The sequence below is a fragment of the Boleophthalmus pectinirostris genome, unplaced genomic scaffold (assembly GCF_026225935.1).
Source record: "Boleophthalmus pectinirostris isolate CB_2022bp ecotype Guang Dong unplaced genomic scaffold, ASM2622593v1 HiC_scaffold_23, whole genome shotgun sequence".
In the NCBI taxonomy this organism is placed as follows: Eukaryota; Metazoa; Chordata; class Actinopteri; order Gobiiformes; family Gobiidae; genus Boleophthalmus; species Boleophthalmus pectinirostris.
Genome location: NW_026571207.1, coordinates 16,209,008 through 16,232,849, shown reverse-complemented (window position 1 = coordinate 16,232,849; position 23,842 = coordinate 16,209,008). Strand labels below are relative to the sequence as shown.

Below are 23,842 nucleotides of genomic sequence, written 5' to 3'. Positions count from 1 at the left end.
TATAATATAACAAAGATATATGCTCAGCAAGCATTTAAAAAAAAAAACCTCATTCACTGCCCACTCCCTGCTGTGTAGTGTTTGCCTTATCTGAACCTCACAGATACGCCTCATCCATTGCACCATTGTAACTAAGAGTATTAAGTGCTATTAGATTCACATTACCTGAAATTGCGTTTAAAGATGTTCTAGCTCCAAATCTATCTAAAAATGAAATTCCCCAGCCATATGTTGAACCCGCATTCTCTGGATTTGATTTTACATTGTAATTTAAACGCAATTTACATACATTACGCAATTTATCTGGAGATGGAGATGTTATTTCTTTACTGGTATGTTCAACAGTACGGCATTAAACTTCTATATTCATGGAGACAAGCACAGATCTGATCTGCAGAGGGACAATAAGGTTCAGAAATAATGTTTTTCTCAATTAATATTTTATTATTATTAGCAACTGCAATAGAATTAGTGTAAGATACGTAATTTTAATTCCAATAACGTTAAAGGCAAAGCAACAGCAGGTAGTGGACCCTAGGGCTGGGCGATATGGAGCAAAAAAGATATCTCGACATATTTTGCTATGTCTCGATATACGATATATATCTCGATATCTATACAGGAAAAATAATACCACAAAACTACTGCAAAAACAAATATGCCAAATTCCACAAGGTCTATTTTTTTTTACGTGAAAAGGTAGGCAGATCATGTAGGAACAAAGTGCTTCTGCGACATTTAAATAAAAAATCCCTGTATACTAAAATAATAATTTAACTGTAAAATAAAGGAAGAAGCAATACATATTGCCTTCTTTTCATTCAAAAATAAAACAACTCAACTCAGCGCAAACTCATCTTTACATTAACTCGTATGTTAACCATGCGCTAACCATAACCATGAGCTCCTTTAGCAAAGGAAGGTTACATAGGGCACTTTTAAAATGTTAAAGAGGTAAAAGAGAAAACCAGATCTTTCATGACTTGGGCCCTTGAAGCAGAACTCATTACACAAGAAAATTCTGCATTAACAACTGCAATTCATGCCCCATAACTCACATGCCTTTAGAATGTAGTGGAGACTGGACTGGTAGGTCAAGAGGTTTTGTGAGATCTGACATTTCATAGAGAGAAATGAAGACTGAACTGCAGAGCGGAGGTCCAAGCATCCGCAGTCTTCATCCTCCCAGCAGAACAAACAGAGTCTATGAACTGAACTGAACCCATACTACGCGCTTTCATTTCCAAGATCAACATTTCTCCCATCCTTGGTCACAGATGTAAAAGTACACAGTAAAGGTAGAGCACTTTTATCAACATTAACCATGTTCTTAAACATACATATAGGGGTGAATAATAATAATAATATATAATAATGGTTGTTTTATCACCAAACATATGGCTGTTCTTGCACTGGAACTATTTATTCACTGCATTAAGCACTAAAAAGGGTTTAAACACAGTGGGCCACATATAACAATGGTGAAGCTAAAATGTTGAACACAAGTTACTAGTTAAAGGTGAACTGCGTAACATTTCTCTACCAGCCTATCTCCATGGAAATGTTATTGCTTTGTATATTAAATATATCTATCAAGAGGGAGACAAGCAGGTTACAGCATTATGCTACATTACATTACATTAAGTCAGATCTGTGGAGAGTCAACCCCACTCCCTGAGGGAATGATTGCATTTTTGAACAATAGAAACACCCATAATTAATAAATGCGAGCTGGATATGTTTAATTTCATTCAAGCTGTGCAGTGCACCTTTAAAGTGCTACCTCTATCCTTCTGTTATATATCTATGATCAATGATCATATTCAGTTACAATGCTTCATGTAAAAAAGCATTAAAATAAAGTTGGAAATAAACTGGTAAAACAAAAATTACAGTGCATTTATATTATATCGAGTAAGGTTTTTATCATTTTGCATTACCAGTCTCAAGCCTGTTCTACTGTCTCAATTTTACCTGTTTGCTGTTTTATTCTTCTTAACTTTTTCCACTGAGATCAAATGTACAGAAAAAAATCCTGTTTGAAATAATGAAAACACATGGGATGGCTTTTGTTGCCTTGTCATAGCTGGTCTGCTAAACTTCACAAACACTATGGTATTGGGAATAGCACTTTCTCTTAAAACTTCTTTTCAAAACCTTAACAATATATTTACTTGTTGGCAACAAGGCAACACTAGGAAGCTTTTATTTGCATGTTACATTATTAACTGAATCAATTCATTTTAGAAATACCCAATTAGCACAAAAAAAAACAAACAGACATGCAAAGGAAATTATTTTATTGGTTCAAATTATTATTATTATTATTATTATTATTATGTCATTGCAATTTGATTTGAGTGCTAGAGCTTAGTAAAAATATAATGAAATGAGACCTTAATTCTAGCATTTTAGAGATTTCACAATAAACAAGGAGTGTGGGAAGCAAAGGGCCATGGAGAGGACATGGAATTGCAATTGTGGGATCTCCTGAATGAGCAAGGATACTGATCTTGCCTTGTTACCATGGTGATGCTATCCATAAAACCCAGTATCCTCTGTATCCCTCCACCCTCGACCATCTTTTCTTAAGGTAGGTCCTTGCACAAACACAAGGACAGTTGTTTTTATGCCAAACACATATTCTCGCTGTCACTGTAAGAAAATATGGTAGTGTTTTCATTATCGCAGAAAAGGGCACCTCCTCTGGTGTCTGGATAGCAGTGGAAAAGAACAGTAAAAAAATTGCTAAAATGAATACACGAATGATTAAATAAATAAAGTATGGTAAAAGGTGATAGTAGTAATTTGTAAGTAGTATAAACAGTATGCAAAAGCAGATTTAAAAATTTAAGTCTAATAATAGAAATGGGGAAGTGAAAAGTAAGTAAACTAAACCACCTGCACCAGTAACAATGTGGGTGTTTAGCCTAAAACGAGAAAGTGAACGGTTCAAACTTTATCAGAACTCATATAAAGCGCTTTGAGTGCCTTGAAGGTGGAAAAGCGCTATAGAAAAATGTGACCATTTACCATTTACCATATATGTATTAACTAGAGATGACAGAGGGCTGATATTTGCACTTTTTAGCATATCGGCTACTGGCCTTAGCTTTAACACAGGTTGATAAATTGGTCTTGGCTAACCATCCGACAAAGGAAAGACTTTTAACTTTATGTACAGGCCAGTATTACATAATGCTATATACAGATGGGGCAGCTAATATGGACACAGTTAAAATGCTGAAATTGCTGTAATATAGTGAGCTCTCAGACTTATCCACTCACTCCTTATGAAAGTAAATGCAATAGGCTCTACTCACGCTTATGTTACCAACTAGGAAGACGTTTGGAAACATGCGATTACAACTTCCGGTGTAGTTACCGACAATGTGCTCGCCGACCGACTGTGATAAAACCCTTTGAAGTAAATGTGGTCAGCAGGTAAAATGAAGACTGCATATGTATGTGCTGCTTGGAATTATCTTGAATTCCCAGTTCCCAGTGCGCTCGGAGTGTGTCAGTGAGGAAATTGTGAAAACTGAGGTGTGGTTGTAATTGTTGATTAGCCGAACATAACAGAACACTACAATGACATGTAGCTGAAGAAAACTGGGCCATTTTCTCATTTTTCCTAGATTTCGTCAGTCTTACTAGAGCGAACAGAGCCCGCCGGAAGTTGTCATCGCATGTTTCCAAACGTCTTCCTGGTTTGTGACATAAGCGTGAATAAAGCCCATAGGTCAATAAGGAAATCTGGGAGTAAAACATCATCACATTCTACAATCTGAAAACCACCATCGGTTTTGGCATCAGCCATGAAATAAACTGATAAAAATACTGGTCCATCTCTCTTAACCATCTGAGCACATTTAGGGCCTTGGGCAAGAGTATATTTGACTTGAACACACAAATTTGCAACGCTACTTTTCCTAGTGAAAGTTAAGTAGAATGATTAACCAAAAAGCTCTTAAAACTTACGCTGACTCCCGCTAGAAATAAAGTACGTGTCACTTTATTTTCTCTGCTCTCCTTGCACGGCACAAGAGAAACACGCTCTAGGCTGCGAACTCACCTGCAGAAATCAATTTGTGGGTCTGAGGTAAACCATGAGACATATTGAACTTCTATACTGAATAATTTCTTCAGGTAATGTGAAGGCAACATTGCGAGGAACGGCTCCATTTTTCAACCGTAAGTGAAAAATTAAGCCCTGAGTATATATTATTTACAAAAAGAACTCCATTGATTCAGCTCTTTGTACAAAACAGAACACACTAAAACATTTTACTTCGTGGTGAGCTTTGGGGGGGGGCAGTGAACGCTTGGTACATGCATGATTTGCCTTATCAGAGTCCACAGGGCATTTCTTGGCATCAGTATATCTCTCAGTGAAAAGGTCACCGCCTGCATCCGTAACACAGATGCAACATGCGACCCGTGGAAGATAAGTCGGAACTACGAGGAAGGTTGACTTGATTCTCACAGCGCTGTGGAAATTGTGCGTGTGCAGTTCCAGATGTTTGTGTACAGTAAATAGATGATTACTATATGTTGTGAAAAGGCAGTAGATAGTGAAGGGGGAATAAATGCGGAGATTGCATGCAACAAAGGTCACCGTTTGGCACATAGGCTAGAGCGGAAGTAGAAGTACTGCTAGGGCTGTCACAGTAACAAATTTTGAAGAGCGATACATTGCTGAAGTAAATATAGATGACAAATAATAATACTGAAACCATAAAGAGTTATCCCTCAAAAAATAATTCTAAATGTACAATATTGTTAGATATAAATAAACTGATAGCAGAATGCAACTTTAGTGCTTTGTTAGTATCTATAATGAGTCATAGAAACTCATAATTCAACTCAAATCTCACTGTAGTACAGAAAATAAAGTATTTATTTTTCCCCACTAGTGCCAGTAAAAAGTACCATGACAAATATTGACACCCCAGAATTACTCTTCCATCTGTCATGTATTGAACGATAAGTTGATATAGTATTTAGGGTGTGTGTGCAACTGGTACATGAACATTTATACTAGAGTTCCAAGATTCATTGAAATCAAATGGAAATTACAATTTGAAAGTACTAAGCCATGAAATCACAAAAGCTGTCACTTTAAAAGTACCAAATTTCTCTACAAACAACAACATTTTTATTCTGCAGAAAGTCTTTGACAAAGTAACATGAGAATCACATTTCAGAACATGTTTGCAAACAGTGAATATTTTAGTCTCTATGTCAGTTCTTCTGGACACTTTTAAAATGTGAAATTTGAACAGAATTATTAAAACTTTTATTAAAACATAAATCACAAATCTAATTGCTATGGTGACAAGAAAAATCTCATTTAGATATTTCCCCAAACAGTTCAACAATCTATACTATGACACTCTATAACAAATGTCAAGAAAACATTTTTTATTATTCCAAATACTAGTGCAAAGCTGCAGGAGATGAATAAAATGTCAAATTCACTTTAAGCCCTTGTCAAAACTGCCCTATGCCAAAAATATCACAACAAAAGAGTCAGCTTCTCTCTTCAAGTAAATCTTAAAACCCAAACCAAAGAACAATATGGAGCTTCAGCTATAGGTAATTCTTTGAGTACACACAGACTTACAAATGTCTAAAATTAACTGATTACTATTAAGAATGCTTATTTAATTAATTCATTATTAACGTACCAAACCATCCACTTGGTACAGGTCCCTTTAGCTGCTAATTAGCTGTTAAAGAAGTGTAACAGATTGTTGTAGTTGTTTGAAAAAAGAAAAACAATATGTATTTTTATTGTGGCCCCTAACTATAAATCTGTGTTCTTAGTGAGTGATTTATTATTAACTGCTTCCATTAATATTAAATATTATTGGCTTATAGAAAATACTACTACTGGCTTATACACTACTACTGTGCTGCTCCATACAGACGATCCCAAACAAAGTTGCCCAGATTTTGTGTCTGAGTGGGGCAAGGTATGTTTGCAGTTTGTCTCTGGCTGAATGCTGGCAGCAGCAGTGGTGAGTTCAGTAGCAGACATGAATAAACCCATGTGCGGGTGGATGGCGATCACTGGTAGAAGACTAGAGGGTTAGAGTTAGAGTAAGTAGATAAAATCTTGGGTTTTTAGGCTTTTATTCTGAGGCATAATCAGAAATTGGTTTATTGATAAAAAACATCTTCCACATCATCGAATATCTGCGAGATAGCTTACAACAAAAGGGGAAGCAATGGTTACATCTGATAGTGATAGCAAGTTCGTTATTTTGTTTTGTTTACTAGTGCAGGACAAAGTAACAAACAAAGTAAATTTCCAAATGTTTCATGTTTTAGTTACTAACTTTTTGGTCTTTGCCACGTGACAAGAACTCTCAGTACGTTGAAGGCTGGCTATACAATTTAGATGCAATATTCCTTTTAGAAAAGAATAGGAAGAATATGATTGTTTATCCAGCCATAACGCCACTCCAGAAATGATAAATGAAAAATAATGCCAAAAATGTCCCCAGTTAACAACACAATTTACAGCGGATAAGATTCTGCCTATAGATTATTACTAAAGCTATTTCAGAGACCCTCAGCTCAACAAGGGCCTAATTAAAGCAACACCATCAGCACGTGTAGACTCTCCCTAGTGATGCTCAGGTAGAAACAATCTCAGGAGCTCATTACAAGGCACTATAAGCCTTTCTTTTGAGGGAACAACCATGCTCTTCTATAAAGGTAGCATGGGCACATGTTTCAGATCATAGAGGCACATTACTATGTCTATTTGAAAAAGTTAGCCCTATAAGTAAGTCATGACAGTATCTTCTGTGAGGGACCCAGGACCAATTTTGGGCAGAGACAAATTTAAATCTGACATTTAGATGCTTGGAGGTTTGGAGCCTCACTGGTTTCAACTAAGGACAAATATTTTGTATGAGGCCAGTCTCTGGGTAAAACCTCTGATAATGGTAAGGGCTGACAAAAAAGGGAAAAAAAAATCACCCTTGACATTTGACGAAAGGTCAGGTTTTGTGTCCATTTTACAGTCCGACAGCAGCGGGAATATAAGCATTATTATCATCATCAGGAATTCTGCCAACTCACTATTGTTTATTCCTCTTCACTGAGTGAGAAGAAAAGACGACAGATCACAGGGCTATTTACAGACATGTCTTATGACACTAGAACCTTGCTTTGTTTTTCTACAATAAATAAAGTCAGTGCAAACTCCAAAGTCATTTCATTATGTTTGCTCTAAAATGCAGCCATAACAAAGTATGCACATCTCATCAGTCTCTCTGCATGTGTTAAAGCATCTCTGACAGTTTCAAGTGAAAACACCCAGATTAATTTAGCTAAGCAGAGGGGTGTCCATTTACTGCTAAGGAACACATTGTTTTTACTTCATTTAATGACTCAACAGTCAAACTGGTGTCTTGGATCCAGCCCTAATAAATAGCTTGAAGCAACATCAATATACATAGTCCTGCTAAATTATAGCTGATGGCATGTATGGCAATTTTGATTAGCTAAACTCCTCTGGGAACTCAGCAGCACACAGCTTTCTTTAAGGAAATACAGCAGTGTGCGCTGCAGAAAGATTCACTGCCACATAATGTATCAATTTTATTGTTCAAGACAAGTGAATTATGGCCTATTATATGCAGTTTTATGTTGGCTAAGTCAGTTTTAAAGTAATTACCAGTTACCATGCAATATCCCCACATGTAATTTCGACAGTAGAGTAGAGAAGAGCAAATTTGTACTCAAGTAAGAGTACTGTTAAAGTAGGATAGCTTTTAGAATTGGGTATAGGCCTAGTAGCCTATTTGCTCAACATACTTCTCAAGTATAGCCTATTGGGTGAACACTGTAAACGTAACACCTGATTTATTTTTACATGTTTGTGTAAAAGATAAAAAATCATTCTGGTATGTGACTGATGTACAACTTGTACAAATAAAATACTTTTTGTTTTTCAACTTAATCTAAAAACATTAAGTAAGGCATTGGTGCAAGATATTACTTTTCACAAGTGAAACACACATATGTAGGAGCGCGTAGCCTAAATAGCACTTTTCCTTTACAATGTAATGTAATTTAAATTAGAAAATATGATATGCAATGTGCTAAAACACATGACCCAAAACGTGAAATTCCCATTTCAAATAGCTGACATAGTTATTCATGTCATCTGACTATTTTGTCACCCAACTCACCTGACTAGCTTTCAAAACTGCCTTTTCTCGGAGCGCTATTGGACAGGTGCAGAGACGCATTTGGCTCCTATTACCCCAGACGCCTGCCAGTCTCCAAAAGAGGCGGGACGAGCGCGCTGAATATAAGGAAATGTGTTTGTTTTAAGATTACATGGTTTAATTTCACCTGTAATAGCGTGACATTGGTTGGAGGGATTACCTGCTTTGAGACGATGGCGAGAGCTCTGTTTGCCCTCACGGTCTTTGTTTTAGTCAGTTTTATTACGGACGCTTTGGACAATGGTTTGGCACTGACTCCTACAATGGGCTGGCTGCACTGGGAGAGATTCATGTGCAATACCGACTGTAAAACCGACCCCGACAACTGCATCAGGTACGGCAACTTAGGAACTTTATCTATGATGGTAAACGCGCGCAATTACGCACACATTTCAGGTAGAGTTCATCATTTACTCAGCACAAACACTTTCAAAATTGAGACCATGTTTACCGGAAGTGTTTCTGTAGCCGGTAGAGGGCGGCCTTCTTCAAATGTGTAAAATCAAAGTAATATTTCAGCGCAAAATAATAATAATAATAATAATAATAATAATAATAATAATAATAATAATAATAATAATAATAATAATAAAAATTGATTTAGCAAAATAGCCTTGATGTGTGAAAGTGAATGACTGCAGCACATGATGGCACCACTTCTGATTGCATTTTTTAAAATTTGCTTTGAAGCACCCAGAGCCATGTGATAATCTTTATTTGCTGGGCACCATTCTCCAGCACTATTACACACAGAAGCTCAAGACAATGAAATAAACACATGAGACCAGACCTTACATTTTAATAAAAAGCAAGGCATAAAAATCCAAAATAAACATATAAAACACACTTTGAAATTGGCATCTTCAACCATGATCTTACTATTACAGAACTGGCTGTGATTTCTGTGTTTACCTGTTCCCTCGGCAGTGAGCGTCTGTACATGCAGATGGCAGATGTGATGGTGAAGGAGGGCTGGAAGGACGCTGGGTATGAGTATGTGTGCATAGATGACTGTTGGCCCTCCTACCAACGTGATGCTCAGGGCCGGCTGCAGGCGGACCCAGTCAGGTTCCCCAGTGGAATCAAGAAACTGGCCGACTATGTGAGTTACTATGACTAGCTTTAGATAATGTGCCCATCAAAAATACTCCATAAAGCTTAATTTACTGTATTTGTGACATGTTTCTTATAAAAACAGAATATGATTATGTTGTTTTCTTCTTCATTATTTGATAAGCTGTACAGTTATTTTGCATAATGTACAGTAATGTGTTTATGTTACTCAAAATCCCAAGAAAGCAATTACATTTTTGAGAAGTATGTGATGATGTCATACTCCCAGATGAAGGGACAAGCCTGAGTTTTTCTTATGTATTAAATTAAATGAAAATTCACATTTTACAAACCCTAGTTTTAGTTTGCTATATAAAAGCAAATGCATTTTAACAACATTCATTTTACCTCTCGACAACTGTATTAAATATTATTGGCTATATAAGTTGGGTCATCTGAAACCCAGCAATACATTATTGATCATTTGTATTGCACTGCCACCTGCTGGTTAAAAGGCAGGTAGTTCTGAGTCTCCTGATTTGATTTGTTCTTGTAGGTCCATTCTAAAGGCTTGAAGCTGGGCATCTACGCAGACCTTGGCTCTAAGACCTGTGGAGGTTACCCGGGCAGTCTGGGCCATCATGAGATCGATGCACAGACGTTTGCTGACTGGGATGTGGATCTGCTTAAGTATGATGGCTGTTATTTAGATTGGAAGCTGATAGGAGAGGGTAAGTTCTCGTCAATAACTTTTAGTGCATCTACAGTGGTATTTAGTTGGATAATTTTATACAATTCTATTTTCAGGTTACATGAACATGTCAAAGGCTCTTAACAAAACAGGAAAAATAATTCTTTACTCCTGTGAATGGCCCTTGTATGTATGGCCTTATGATAAGGTGAGATAGTTTTGTTTCTGTTTTGGTTGTGAACAATTCATTAAAATTCTCTTCTCCAGCCCGATTACGCAGCCATCCGTGAGACCTGTAATCACTGGCGCAACTATAATGATGTGTATGACTCATGGAGCAGTGTAAAGTCCATTTTGGATTGGAGCGCTCAACATCAAGACATCATCGTCCCCTCTGCTGGACCAGGAGGCTGGAATGACCCTGACATGGTGCTACTCTACACAAACAACTGATAAGCATGACAACATCATTCAATGAACTTCTGGAGATGTAACTATAGACTTCACTGTCATTCTATCTATACTTTTTTCTTTCAGCTGATAATTGGGAACTTTGGCCTAAGTCATGACCAGCAGGAGTCCCAGATGGCCTTATGGGCTATTATGGCAGCCCCTCTGATCATGTCCAATGACCTGAGAGATATTTGCCCACGGTCAAAAGCACTGCTACAGAACAAATACATCATAGCCATCAATCAGGACTCTTTGGGCAAACAAGGGTACCGGACTAGCAAGGTATGGTCCACAAAGGCTGTATTATTAATATTCACTTTACTGACTGATTAAACTAGTATTCCTATAAACTGAACATACACTATAATGAGAATATGTGTTTTAGGGAAGTGACTTTGAAGTATGGGAGAGGCCATTGTCTAAGAACAGATTGGCCATGGCAGTGATGAACCGTCAGGAGATTGGTGGTGCTCGTCGCTTCTTCCTTGCAGTAGCTCCGGGCTGGAAGTACTGTAATCCTAAATGTAATGTCACCTTGATCCTGCCCAAGTACCAGGAATTGGGGCCTGTGCCTCTCAAGAGTGACCTGATGTTGCCTGTGAACCCTTCCGGCACCATTCTGCTGACGCTCACTCCTCTCGCCTCACAGGACCACAAACTCCGCTGGAAAAGCACCTTGTAAATGAAAGTTATTTTTATATTGCACTTTAACAAGATTTCCATTATTAGTGCACTTTATAAGATTTTTGTTTGTTGCGAATTTCTTAATCTGACTGGTACCTTTTAATAAACTGGACAAATACATTTTTAAATTCAATTTTCAAGTTTAATTTCAAGATGCAGAGAGATCTAATGTACTGATGCACTAATATCCCAGTGAATGGGAGGCTTTAAAGGAGGAAACGTCAAGAAACAAAAATGTTAGGACATCATACACCCTTACCGGGTCAATAAGAACTCAACAACCAGAGTAGTCAGTGATTTTAACTCTGCATAGAGTTCATCTACAGGCCATGCATCATTCTCATGGATATAGGTATGAGAATCAACTAACATGAATGACTGCAAGGGGTTAAATATTTAAGAATTTTATGCTAGTTGTAATTATAGTGTGGCTGCACCAAATAAAGGGCTTTCCAATTATATGCCATTTCACAAAAAAAAAAAAATTCTAATAAGCACAGGTTTACAGATCTGTGGGAACTCAGCCAGCTATATAAAAATCCTTTATGTCCTTCCTAAAGTTGATACATTTTGTTATTGTCAAGGATCATCTTTGCCCGTTTAAAGCTAGTTGCCTTCGTACTTTACAAGTTGTAATACCCAAATGTTCACCTACCAGCTGGTCTTGGGACTCTCTAAAGCTTCGGTTAGGACTCTTGTTTCTAACATTACAATTAAGATGCTTTGACAAGTTATACTGGACAATTCAAGTCACCAAGGTCTTGTGATGCCTGTGCCTATTTAGTTAATAGAGATGCGCGGATGGCGGTTACAGCCGCAGACTCCGCGACTAAAAATATTTTAATTAAATTCAGGTGGGTGACGGTTTCACTACTCAAAAAACTCTGAACTAAGCGGATGGCGGGTGGGCGGGTTTTTGAAAACTGGTCAAAAACTGTGGTTGCAAATGTACAAAGGGCAGATGAGTTTTGCGATGCGGTTGCAGATGAAAAAGTAGCCCATCCGTGCACCTCTATTAAGGAAACACCCACACACAAGTTTTTTTTAATACATTTATTGAAAACTGTGACATTACTCCAAGAGACTGGTCCACAGTTTAAAACTGGATGACCTGGCCCTGAAAAGTAAAGAAAAGAATTGTTAAGAGAATTCTCAACCATAAACATTTACTATGACTGATGCAAATCCACACACCACTGATGGCAATGCATACTTGCTCCAACTGATGCAGTTTATTATGTACATAGAGAATTTTATGTCTTCAAAAAACCTATGTCAACTACAAATTTTTGTTCAACTTTCTGCACAATACATCTTACTCTTACACAACTTAACTGCACAATCACGGGCCCTCTGGCTCTAATCTAAGAATCACTCACTGAAAGCAAATTCAGATCTAATAAAACCAACACAAGAGCAAATATAGTTATTAGACAAAAATCTATAGCCTGTACAAATATATGTTCACTTAAGAGCTAAGCGTGGAACAGGCTGGGGGGAACAAGGAAAAAAAAAAAAAAATGACTTTACAAAAAAAGGTTTTCCAAATTATTTTGTTCACAGCCTACTCAGAATCATGATTAAGATGCAAATAATGATGCAATAACGATCTTCGCATTAAAGATGAAAAGTCCGTGATCAGTTTTAGCCAATAAATTTAGATGTTTATGGATGGAAAGAAACTGGGTAGAGTAAGTCTACATACCTTTCTCTTCTTGTCACCTCCCAACTCAAAGTGCTTGCATCTCTTGATGGCCAGCATTCTCTTTGATCTGCAGTTGGGCTCCACACACTCAAGCCTCAACACAATCTTCTTTGTTGTCTTAGCCTGCAGACAGCAACATGACAATTAAGCAACACATTAAATGCTTTTGAGAAACTAACCATCTTTTAAACATACCTTTTTCCTAAAAATAGGCTTTGTCTGGCCACCATACCCACTCTGCTTTCTGTCGTAACGCCTCTTACCTACAAATCAAGAATTTAAATGAGTTTAACCTGGAGTGAATACTGTGCACACATTTACCCCAGTTTACAGAACAGTTTTGTTTGACAATGCACTTTTACAAAAATACTGTACAAATCTCATCCACAAAGTTCAAAAAAAAAAAAAAAAAGACTTACATTCAACCTGACATTTTGGAAGTGTCACTATTTGAATCACTCAACAGCATGAGGTGGTGATCCATTTGGACTAGAACCACAAACTGAATCATTCCTTCTACCATCTGTCACTTTAACCAATTTAACTATGCTTAAAGATTACTCTGCACTCAACATACTGTTAATTTGTCCATACTGAGTTTTTTTGTCTGTTTTTTGGCACAAGCATGATCGGGACATTCCTGTTTGTTCATACTGGTCACCAACATAAGGCAATAAACCCAATTCTGAAAGAACTCACCCTGAGCATAGAGGGAATCCTTTCCCTTCTTGTACTGGGTTACTTTGTGGGGCTGGTGCTTCTTGCACTTCTTGCAGAAAGTTCTGCGAGTCTTCGGGACGTTCACCTGCGCACAACAATGATCAGAATTATAGCCAATAAAATAAATAGGCCCGCATCACATCACGAAAGCCGCCACTGCATAACGAGGACCAGAGCGCACTACTGTCATGCTAGTGAGCTTCGGCCTTCGACGCAAGGTTTTAAGCTGCTTTTCCACTAATACACAAGCACACAATGGCACTACAAAAATAAGTAGATTTGTTTGGCCTTTAAAATGTTCTCCGTTCATGGAAAAGTCAACTAAAGACGAACAAAACGTTCAATATAGGACTGGTTATTGAGAGCATAGCAGACACAAACAAACCGAGACAATATGGGGCATCCCAGCACCAAAACACACCGAATCACCACAATACCCAGAGATACATGTACATTACACATTTAACTACATGACTGTATGAGTGAGATATTGCAATAAACTCTAAATAACCCAGATTATTAGTGATTGTGTGAAACGATCATATCATACCATGGCTCCGACCCGGTGCTACGCGAAAGAGGAAGGAAGACCTGGAAGCGCTGTCTAATGTAGCCAAGAGAGCGCGTGTGCACTGCCCTCCAGCGGCAAGGCGACACAGGAGCGCTGTCAACTTGTAAAAACCTCTGCACAGTGAATGGGAATTAAATAATGCATGTGTGTATATCATTGTAATATATAACATAAACGTATGACTAAAAAATTAAATTAGCCTCAGAATTAAGTAGCATAAAATATGATTCCTGTGCTTCTACAATATATATGGAAAATATAACATACATCCCTCTAATATTCAAAGTTTAAAGTACATCTAATGTTAAAAGCAAAGGAATATGCAACAACAATTTGTTCTCTGCATGCTAATTACTGTAGATAGGCCTATGCACGATGGACATGGACATGAATAAAAAGGGGAAGTAAGTAAGTGGAGTCGATTCCTCTCTGTGGGTGTGTTTTAACTTCTTGCATCACATATTAACTCACATTTCATGAAAGGCATGCCATAAAGGCAGCTGGATTCAGTGACAACGCTTCTCAACACCTGCATCTGATGCTTGACACATTTGAGGCTCTGGGTAAGTGAGACTCATCACTGTTGTTATAAAGGTTTAACGTAGAGTATAGACTTGAACATATGTTGTGGGAAGTTAGTGTTTTAAGTTATTGCATACACTATTCCACTACTATTATTGAGCTGAATTATAACCGATGATCCTGTACAAATTATTATCTATATGAGATAGCCATTTATTTCAATAGGCCTATTATTTGTCACTGAAATTAGACCACAAATTACTGAAGAAGTTGTAAAAGTCAAGAGTAGCCAACTAGTTAGACTCTTAGAGGCAATGCACAGTTTTACCACAGACTTATCTGTCAGGAAATGTCGGGAAAGACATCATCATGACAGGTTCCTGTTCAACAAAGTCATTTTTTGAGATAAGCTTGTGTTTGCTGTGTCATATGGCTCATAGGAGATATAGGACTTCTTACTGTAAACTGCAAGGTAAAATAAAAAAATAGTAATAAAAATTACTTAGAATTTGATATAAAAAATTATAATAATGTAATATTCAGCCTTTTACTTACAGATACAGTTACCAAAAAACTGACTAAAACATTTGCATTTTGTCTGTTTAATAATACCACAGAAGTCTGTCCTTCCCTCCAGCTCAATTTTATAAGTCTCTAGGCCTACTCACCACATCTTTCTTTTGCAATTACTCATAGAAAAATTGATAAAAGAATTGCATTCAATTTTAGATTTCTATTCATTCATTCATTATTAAACATACATCAGCTATGAACCAGGCTAGATGTGACCCTGTTGCTTCACAGCTTAGCCCACATACTAGATGCTGACTGGGTAAAATACATGACAGTGTGAAAAAAAAGGGTTAACGTGTGATTGTGACAGCACATCAACACGGCACTGCACTATACACTAGCAAACATTACAAGAATACATTTGTTTGGTGAGATATGGTGTACCACTCCACTCTACATTCTCCATTGCAGTACAACATTGCATCAACTTCCCCATGGGTTTCTCTGTGTCAGCCAGTTAGAAACATAAAAAACCTGTCCGAAAAACCTCCAGTGATCATTTCATTTCAAAATAAAGTGTACAGTTTGGGCACTATTTTAAAGAGGTGGAACCTGGACTGACTGAAAAGGATATAGCCCCTTTTGGGTAAAACATCATTTGAAAGAAGCCACTGAATTCTGCCAAAGTAATATGGTGAAGACATGACAGTTTTATGTAAAAGGCATTCTGGGCACTAGGTTAGCAGAGTACATCAACAGTGCTAGCTCACTTGTTATAAGGAAGTACTGAAAATAGGCTGTGCTGAATTCTGACACACACTATTAAGCTGTGAGACAAGGGTGACAATGTTTTGATGCAATAGACACACTAAATGCACTATGTAACATTTCTGGTGGGGGTCTGCTACCTGCATACCTGATTTTTTGACACTATGGCTTTAAACTGATACATCTTTTCTATTCTAATACCTTTTTTTGTCAAATGCTGCTTGAAAAACATGCATGCCTACTGTGAGTGGGCTTACCTCTCCACAGATCTGACCTGTAAATTGGCCTGCCATTACCTGCTTGTCTCAGTGGAGATGGATTAAAGCCGTGCTGTGGGACATTCCAGGAAAAGCAATACCATATTCAAGACTGTACATACTGCTTCTTGAGACAATATAGATGTTAAGACTATCAGAATTTTATTGTAGTTATAGGTACTTCCCCTGTTTATTTTTATCACAGTACTTTAAAATCTTTTAAGCTGTTCTTACGAAAACCTGTGAGACAAAATAAAGAGAAGACGTAGTTATTGTTACCATATTTAAGTCTGAGAGAACTTCTTAAGAAGAAGAAGAAGACCTAAATATAATACAAGGAATATATTTTGATAACATGAAACATTTGAACTATCCCAGTAAAGTTATGTTTTAGAGATGGAAAAAAAACAAAATAAATGTGCTGATACTCTAAAACAATATAGTAGTTTAGTTGAAGATGCATTGAACAAAACCAGAAAAAGCAAAAAACAAACAAAACAAAAACATAGGTTAACTACAGGCTACAATACACATTTAAATTTCTTTACTTGAAGAAAGACATATTCTATTTATTATCAGCATATGTACTATAGGTGGGAGATAAATTGCAAAAAAAAAAAAGATATCGAAATTGCTGTTTTGGAGATATGCAAAATTAGAATAATGAATATAGTGTGTATAAAGTGTAATAAAAAGACTGCAAACAGAGAAGAGCTGGCTAAAAATAAAAAATAAAAGCAAAAAAAAAACAAAAACATGTAAGATAATTTTGTGGTTTGTGGTTTTTTCGTTAGTATATTTATCTTTCTAATCAATTCGTTATATAGCAGTGTCAGTAAGCTGGTCATAGAAATTCCTTGTTAAGTTTCCCGTTAGAGGTGGCCTCATTTGGTTTGACCAGGATGCTTGCTAAAGGAAACAGATGGGGATACTACTGGTATGTAAAGCAGCGCTCATGCAAACGAGTCCTAGTCAAAAACAGCTACAGTATGTGTCCTCTCTTATGCTGCTTGTGTATCTTTGTATCTGATCTGATATGAGCACGAGTATGTGCAAAAGACAAGTTGACAGGTTATATAATTACTTAGTTTAGTGGATTTACATAGTACCTGATAAATATCTGTCATAGTTTTACATCAGTTAATTTCAAGAAAAGTACAAAAATACAGGAAGTAGCAGTGAGTTCAATGGAATCCCTCTACCTGTGTCATCGCCCGTCATCAGTTCCATCCAGAATGCAATAATTTAAACATTGATTCAACAAAATAAACATGTTTTAATTGTTAATTTATTTTATATTTTACATATGGAGGGAAGTAAAATTCTAAACTTCACCAAAATGACTAGATGGGATTTTTTAGTAAGATCTTAAATATAATTGTGGTAACTATGCTTAAGCGAAAAGTGTGGTGAAACCTGTCATATGCACTTTATCTGTTGAAAGGTGTGAATGCAGTCTATGGGTCACCACACTGCTGGTTTTTAACCCTTGTTTTTTTTTTTATTATTTTTTTTTTTTTATGTGCTGTAGATAAATCATGTCGGACAATATACTTGAGGAACTCTTCATAAAAAGGTCTCAGCAGAAGAAAAAGACCTCCCCTTTAAACTACAAGGAGCGCTGGTTCATTCTTACCCAAGAGAGAATAGCCTACTACGACTATGATGCTGAGAAAATGGTGCGTCAAAGAATATAGGGTTAATTCAAATAGAAAAGAGTTGTTACGTTATAGTAAAATTTTAATTAGGCTTACATAAGACTTGATTCATTTATGGTTTGTGAAGAATGATTCAGGCTTAGTGTCTGCTAAACATTTCTTAGGCTTTGTTAAGGATATCTAGGTGTAGTTATTATAGAGTATTAATATTTAACAGTTTCCTTGTCCACTAAGCAGAAACGAAAAGGATATAAGGGATCTGTGGATATTGAGAAGATAAAATGTGTGGAGATTGTCCAACCAGAGCCCGGAGCACCATCAGAACGCAGCTTTCCATTCCAGGTATAGCTAACAAATGATTCTTTCTTAATATATTTTACGAGTATCATACAGTGTAGACAATACTGGTGAATACTGTGAAAGTGCAGTGAAAGAACTGAAACCGTCAGATTCACCAGGGGCTTTTGGAAGAAGCAGGTGTCATAACAGTGATATTTTTCTACACAGATCATTTATGATGAGGGGCCATTGTATATTTTTGCCAGAAGTGAAGAAGTTCGTGCTCAGTGGATTCAAAAGTTGAAACAGAGTAAGTATGCCTGCACATTTACATTTTTCAATGGTGCGACTTTGATAACAAATTGTCTGGTAGCGGTACTAAAACCTTCCCATGCAAATGCCTGTGTTGATTCAATGTAAATGTGTGCAGTGGTGTGCTACAATAAAGATCTGGTGCAGAAGTACCATCCATGTTTTTGGGTGGATGGGCTGTGGCTGTGTTGTCAACAGGAAGTTAAACAGGCCATGGGTTGTAAAGTCTTGACTGGCAAAAATGGTAAGAAACAATTTTACAGAAAAAGATTGTTTAAAGGGGCACTGTGTTAACTTTTTGGTGGGGCCTCCATGGAGAATTTATTGTTATTGCTTTGCTGAGAATATTCTACAGCACTGAACTTTCTCTTATCACATTGGAGACAAGTAATGCCAAGTTACAGGCCAGATCTGTGAAGAGGCAAGTCTGCTCACAGTATGTTTCTCAAGTATAAACACATTTACACAACATTGTGAGCTTTAAGCCATACTATAATATTGTTACCTCCTAAAAAACACACCTACACACACGAGCTGCGTGTTGTTGTTTTTTTTTTTCATTCATACATGTTTTAGTAAACTTTTGTTATTAGTCTGTGTACATCTCCAGATGTTGGCTCAGAATACTCTTTTCCACCTTGTGATGTCACAAAGTGGTAGTTTTCAGGTTAATAGCTACCTTTTACCTTTAATTCAGTAAATTCCAGGCCTGAAATAATCAAAATGATTCTAGTATGGAGTTTAAAAAAACACTTCTTGTGTTACCACATGACATCACAAGGTGGAACAGAATGTTTTATGTTTAAGAGAAGAACACAGCCTAAATATGCAGGGTTTGTGTGTTAAACCTGTGTGAATGAAGGAACATACACATCTAGGTATGTTTTTGATGAAGAAACTCTATTCTAACATTAATCAGAAAATAGCATAATATGGGCCCTTTACATAAATGGTAGAAAGATCAATTTAATGCAGTACTGTGGAACATTCTGGGCTAAGTATTAACATCCATGGAGACAAGAAAAGTTACATTTACCATTAGAATTATGTGTAAAAATGTGCTGACATGTCATATATTGTGATAATAGGTTTCCCATCTCAACGAAGAAAGTCTCGAGCCAGGGAAAAGCCTCTTCCTCCTACACCCACAGAGGTAAACAAACGCACAACATTCATATACATTTTTAATCTGTTATTCTAATCCTTTAACAATATTTTAAGGAAAACCGTCGACCATTACCCCCCGAGCCCCCAGAGCCCTCGGGCCCTTCTGTGGGAATGACAGTGAGAGCAGAGTATGACTACGCCCCAGTATCGGCACAGGACCTGGAGCTAAAGAAGGATGGGGAGTACATTATTCTGGAGATGTCTGATGCCAACTGGTGGAGGGCCAAGGACCAGTTTGGGTGAGATCATAACATCCATAAAAATGTGTTTACAAGTAATACACATTTCAGATAGATTTGAATGACATGAGGGTGTTTTATTTAAATGGAAATATATTTGGCTTCTTCAAAATGAACTGAAGTCAGATGTTATTTTTAGCCACACCAATGACACACACTTTCAGACATATGCCAATCATAGCATTAAGCAAGCAATGAATCAGCTGGCATATGAGATGTTCTGCCAGTTTTTGCCGTTTTAAATATTTACATTATTCAAAAAGGCTGAATACACAACTTTATATGCAATTAGAAGATGGACGATACTGACAAAAATATTATCTTGACTAGTTTTTTGAAGTGCCCCAATAACAATTGTTATACCAAAGACAAATATGTCAATCCTACAAAAATAAGCTAAAATATGTCTTTAAATGTATTAGCTGATGTTTATAAGTATACAGAAATATCCCCAACTTTTTAAACATTTTTACATTTTAAAATTTTGAACAGCAATCTTAATTTTGCATATATTATCTTAAAAACAAAACCCACAATTTTATCAGTGTTTAGATATATTTAAATCTCTGCATACTTAATATTTATATTACAGTAAAACATGAATTCTTGTCACATTCACATAAATTAAACTTCACAGATTTTTGTAACTTAAGTCTATTTTGCAGAAATGAAGGATATATACCTAGTAACTATGTGGTGGAGGCAAAAACTGGGTTAGAGCGATTTGAGTGAGTATCACACTAGGGTAAATGTAATTTGTAGAACTTTTAACATACTGACGTTTGGTTCACTTTTGCAGCTGGTATTGTAAGAATATGAACCGTAGCAAAGCAGAAGCACTATTAAAGTCTGAGGTAAATAAAATACATATAATAAAATACATAAAATCCATACAAAGATAAGTGAATGAAGATAATATCATTGTTTTATTTTTTAAATGGTTTGTGGTATTTCGTTGTAGAACAAAGACGGTGGCTTCTTGGTACGAGACTCAAGCAAGGCTGGGAAGTACACTGTGTCTTTATTCAGCAAGGGCGGCGGGTGAGAAAACTGTTTTTACTATGCACATTCTTATGAACTTATCAAAAGAAGAACTGATAGAAATGAAAGTGGGAACAGTGCACCACAGTGGGAAAGACATGTAAATGACACTATGCAAAGCAGGATCATAAAGTGAAGCTGTACAGTGGAAAATATATTTCAGACTATAATCATGAATTTATTTGTTTGACAACAGGGAAACCACTGGAAGCTGCAGGCATTATAACATATGCACCACGCCACAGGGCCAGTATTACCTGGCAGAGAAGCACAATTTTAGCACTATCCCGGAACTCATCAACTACCATCAACACAATGCAGCAGGTCTGTATATAAAACCATAAAGTACTGCATAATAGAAATAAAGAGATACCATCAAGTAACATAACTAGCTAGTGGATTCCATGCAAATAAACTATATGCAAATGTATAACTAATCCCCTTCGTTAATGGAGCTTAACAGAAGTCAATTTTCCCTTTTCAAAAAAAAAAAACAACAACAAAAAACTCTAATATCAAGAGTTTAAAGAAACAACAGCCCATTGTACGGTTGTTTTCAATTAAAAAAAAAACTAATCATGTTTAACCTGGTCTTGTGATCAGTATTTACGCCTTTCAAACTTGTCTATGTGAACAAGATCATTATAAATATACTTCTGGAAACTTGTACTGTATTCACTGTTGAACCCCATAAACCATTGCCAGTCAAGAGGGGCACTTCAGACAAAGATGACAGTAAATAATATAAGAAAAGTAAGTTGTTGTGCATAAAAGTGATGATCTCTGTTTGCAGTTGATTAATATTTGTGATAGAAATGAAATGTATTGATGACATGTTTTAAAGTAACTATCAATGTTATTGTTACTGTCTGGAAACTGTGGCAGATAAGATAAGATTACTCTTCTTTCTGCTCCTTTTCATTCATTTCTTGTATGTTTAATGTTATGAATGTCTTTTTATACTTAACTATACTTATGACTGATAAGAAATTTAAAAAATAAATAAATATGCATGCTTAGTATTGCATATATAGCCATATCTCTTTTTGAGGATAACATATTGATTTTAATACAATGATCCATTATATGTTTATAGGTATGGTAAGCAGACTCAAATACATTGTTTCCAACCGGGCACAACCACCTTCGACAGCAGGACTTGGCTATGGTATGAATATAATTGTCCTCTTTAAAAACAAGATTGCAAGAAAACAGATTAAGCAAAGTCAGTGAGGGGAAAAAGCAAGTATAATAATTCATCTTTTACCTATTTTCTAGGCATGTGGGAGATTGACCCGCGTTACCTGACCTTCATAAAAGAGCTGGGCAATGGTCAGTTTGGGGTAGTGAAATATGGCAAACTGCGAGGCCAGCACGACGTGGCTATAAAAATGATTAAAGAAGGCTCTATGTCTGAAGACGATTTTATTGAAGAAGCCAAAATAATGATGTACGACCTTTGGTGGAAAAATTTACTTGAAGTTGTTTTTGTGACTAGCTGGAAATACTGAACTTCCTTCTGCTTTCTGTGGGTCAAACTAGGAAGCTACGTCATGAAAACCTGGTGCAGTTGTATGGTGTGTGCACCAAACAAAGGCCCATTTACATTGTTACCGAGTATCTCTCCAATGGCTGCCTGCTGACTTACTTAAAGGAAGGTTTGACGCAACATCCAACCATGGTTCAACTTTTGGAGATGTGCAAGGATGTGACTGAGGGGATGGCCTATCTGGAATCCAAACAGTACATTCACAGGGATCTGGTGAGATTAGATAAGATATTTGACAAAATATAGTGAATGATTAAACCAAAGTCAAAAATGTTTGTCTGGTCCCAAGGCTGCCAGGAACTGCTTGGTGGATAGCAATGGCACTGTTAAAGTGACGGACTTTGGACTGTCAAGGTATATGATTTATTTTTAAATCCATTGAGCATTTGCAGAATCCAATTGTAATCCAATTTGGTTTACCTGATTTGTCCATAGGTATGTCTTAGATGACGAGTACACAAGTTCAGCAGGCTCAAAGTTCCCAGTTCGCTGGTCTCCCCCTGAAGTGCTCCTCTACTGCAGGTTCAGCAGCAAATCCGACATCTGGGCATATGGTAAAATTCATTTATACATGTTTCAGAGTAAAGAAAATCTAGCACAATTCAGATCACAAAATACAATATTATTATATAGCTATTTTATGGATAGGCAAAAGTCTTTAAAGTGTTGAAAGTGCCTATTAAGACGTAGCTAAAATCCATGAAAACGTAGAAACAAAATCAGGATGCTCTTTTATCTTCAGGAACATGTTTTTTTTTATATACAAGCAAAAAGAAGGCATAGCCACTACCCTGCTTATTCTAGTGCACTTATCATCGTGAGTATTAGTTGAAACAGCATCAATAACTTCCACTACTAAATACTTACAGGGGTGTTAATGTGGGAGGTGTACACCTTAGGAAGACTTCCATATGAACGCCTCAATAACACTGAAATAGTTGATCAAGTATCCCGTGGTCTGCGTCTCTACCGCCCCCAGCTGGCCAATGAAAAAATCTACAGCATTATGACTATCTGCTGGCAGGAGGTATTTTACAAACCTATTTTACAATGGCAAGGCTGCATTATCCGTAACGTGATGGCAATTGATGTATTTGTGTTTTCAGAAAGCAGATGAAAGACCCACATTTCAAGAACTGTCTGTAACTGTCCAGGACTTGCTGTATGAGCTTCAGTAGCAGTTTTGGTGTGATCATTTCAGCCTAGGCCTATGTTTTTCTTTCATGAAAACAAAGCAAATTGAATATGTTTTTTTTTTTTTTTGTGTGTGTGTGTGTGTTTTTATGTGAATATAATGTGAATATTTAAAGGCTAACTATATACGATTAATATTAAATGTTTCAACTTTGATTTAGAAGGTGGGAATAAATATTTAAAATCCAGTGTCTGTGGTGATTTTTTTAAGGACTGC

At 36.7% G+C, this 23,842-nt stretch overlaps 3 protein-coding genes and 1 long non-coding RNA gene across 4 annotated transcripts in view; 2 read left to right on the top strand and 2 right to left on the bottom strand.

The window, feature by feature from the left end:
* The window catches only part of LOC129410645 (uncharacterized), a 134,732-nt gene extending 126,415 nt beyond the window's left edge, over positions 1-8,317 (bottom strand). The window contains exon 1 of the long non-coding RNA XR_008632957.1: positions 8,211-8,317. This is a non-coding gene — a long non-coding RNA (uncharacterized LOC129410645). The remainder of the gene's footprint in view (positions 1-8,210) is intronic.
* On the top strand, positions 8,286-11,263 carry gla (galactosidase, alpha). The gene is made up of 7 exons (XM_020923477.2): positions 8,286-8,583; positions 9,177-9,351; positions 9,859-10,033; positions 10,110-10,201; positions 10,261-10,422; positions 10,531-10,728; positions 10,832-11,263. The coding sequence occupies exons 1-7, from the start codon at positions 8,423-8,425 to the stop codon at positions 11,126-11,128; spliced, it is 1,260 nt and encodes a 419-aa protein (XP_020779136.1). The 5' UTR covers positions 8,286-8,422; the 3' UTR covers positions 11,129-11,263.
* An 831-nt stretch (positions 11,264-12,094) lies between these two features.
* rpl36a (ribosomal protein L36A) lies at positions 12,095-14,200 on the bottom strand. The gene is made up of 5 exons (XM_020923457.2): positions 14,106-14,200; positions 13,535-13,640; positions 13,031-13,098; positions 12,836-12,958; positions 12,095-12,247 (listed from the first exon to the last, which is right to left on the bottom strand). Exons 1-5 carry the CDS (start codon positions 14,106-14,108, stop codon positions 12,227-12,229), a joined length of 321 nt encoding a protein of 106 aa, XP_020779116.1. The 5' UTR covers positions 14,109-14,200; the 3' UTR covers positions 12,095-12,226.
* A 392-nt stretch (positions 14,201-14,592) lies between these two features.
* Positions 14,593-23,813, top strand: btk (Bruton agammaglobulinemia tyrosine kinase). Its single transcript, XM_055159233.1, has 18 exons — positions 14,593-14,689; positions 17,718-17,865; positions 18,082-18,186; positions 18,352-18,433; positions 18,554-18,679; positions 19,524-19,588; positions 19,657-19,841; positions 20,507-20,569; positions 20,641-20,695; positions 20,803-20,882; positions 21,079-21,206; positions 21,979-22,050; positions 22,161-22,332; positions 22,425-22,644; positions 22,721-22,785; positions 22,867-22,985; positions 23,301-23,458; positions 23,538-23,813. Exons 2-18 carry the CDS (start codon positions 17,725-17,727, stop codon positions 23,607-23,609), a joined length of 1,908 nt encoding a protein of 635 aa, XP_055015208.1. The 5' UTR covers positions 14,593-14,689; positions 17,718-17,724; the 3' UTR covers positions 23,610-23,813.
* Positions 23,814-23,842: the final 29 nt, after the last annotated feature.

Bases quoted from the DNA above. Each gene is read 5' to 3' on its own strand.
- gla (XM_020923477.2), top strand. From the start codon at position 8,423: ATGGCGAGAGCTCTGTTTGCCCTCACGGTCTTTGTTTTAGTCAGTTTT. The intron at 10,423-10,530 runs GTGCTACTCTAC...TTTTTCTTTCAG, and splicing joins GCTGGAATGACCCTGACATG to CTGATAATTGGGAACTTTGG. The intron at 10,729-10,831 runs GTATGGTCCACA...TATGTGTTTTAG, and splicing joins AAGGGTACCGGACTAGCAAG to GGAAGTGACTTTGAAGTATG.
- rpl36a (XM_020923457.2), bottom strand. The intron at 13,099-13,534 runs GTGAGTTCTTTC...CTTGATTTGTAG, and splicing joins GGATTCCCTCTATGCTCAGG to GTAAGAGGCGTTACGACAGA. The intron at 12,248-12,835 runs GTATGTAGACTT...TTTACTTTTCAG, and splicing joins GAGGTGACAAGAAGAGAAAG to GGCCAGGTCATCCAGTTTTA.
- btk (XM_055159233.1), top strand. From the start codon at position 17,725: ATGTCGGACAATATACTTGAGGAACTCTTCATAAAAAGGTCTCAGCAG. The intron at 18,680-19,523 runs GTAAGAAACAAT...TTGTGATAATAG, and splicing joins AGTCTTGACTGGCAAAAATG to GTTTCCCATCTCAACGAAGA. The intron at 20,883-21,078 runs GTGAGAAAACTG...GTTTGACAACAG, and splicing joins TTATTCAGCAAGGGCGGCGG to GGAAACCACTGGAAGCTGCA.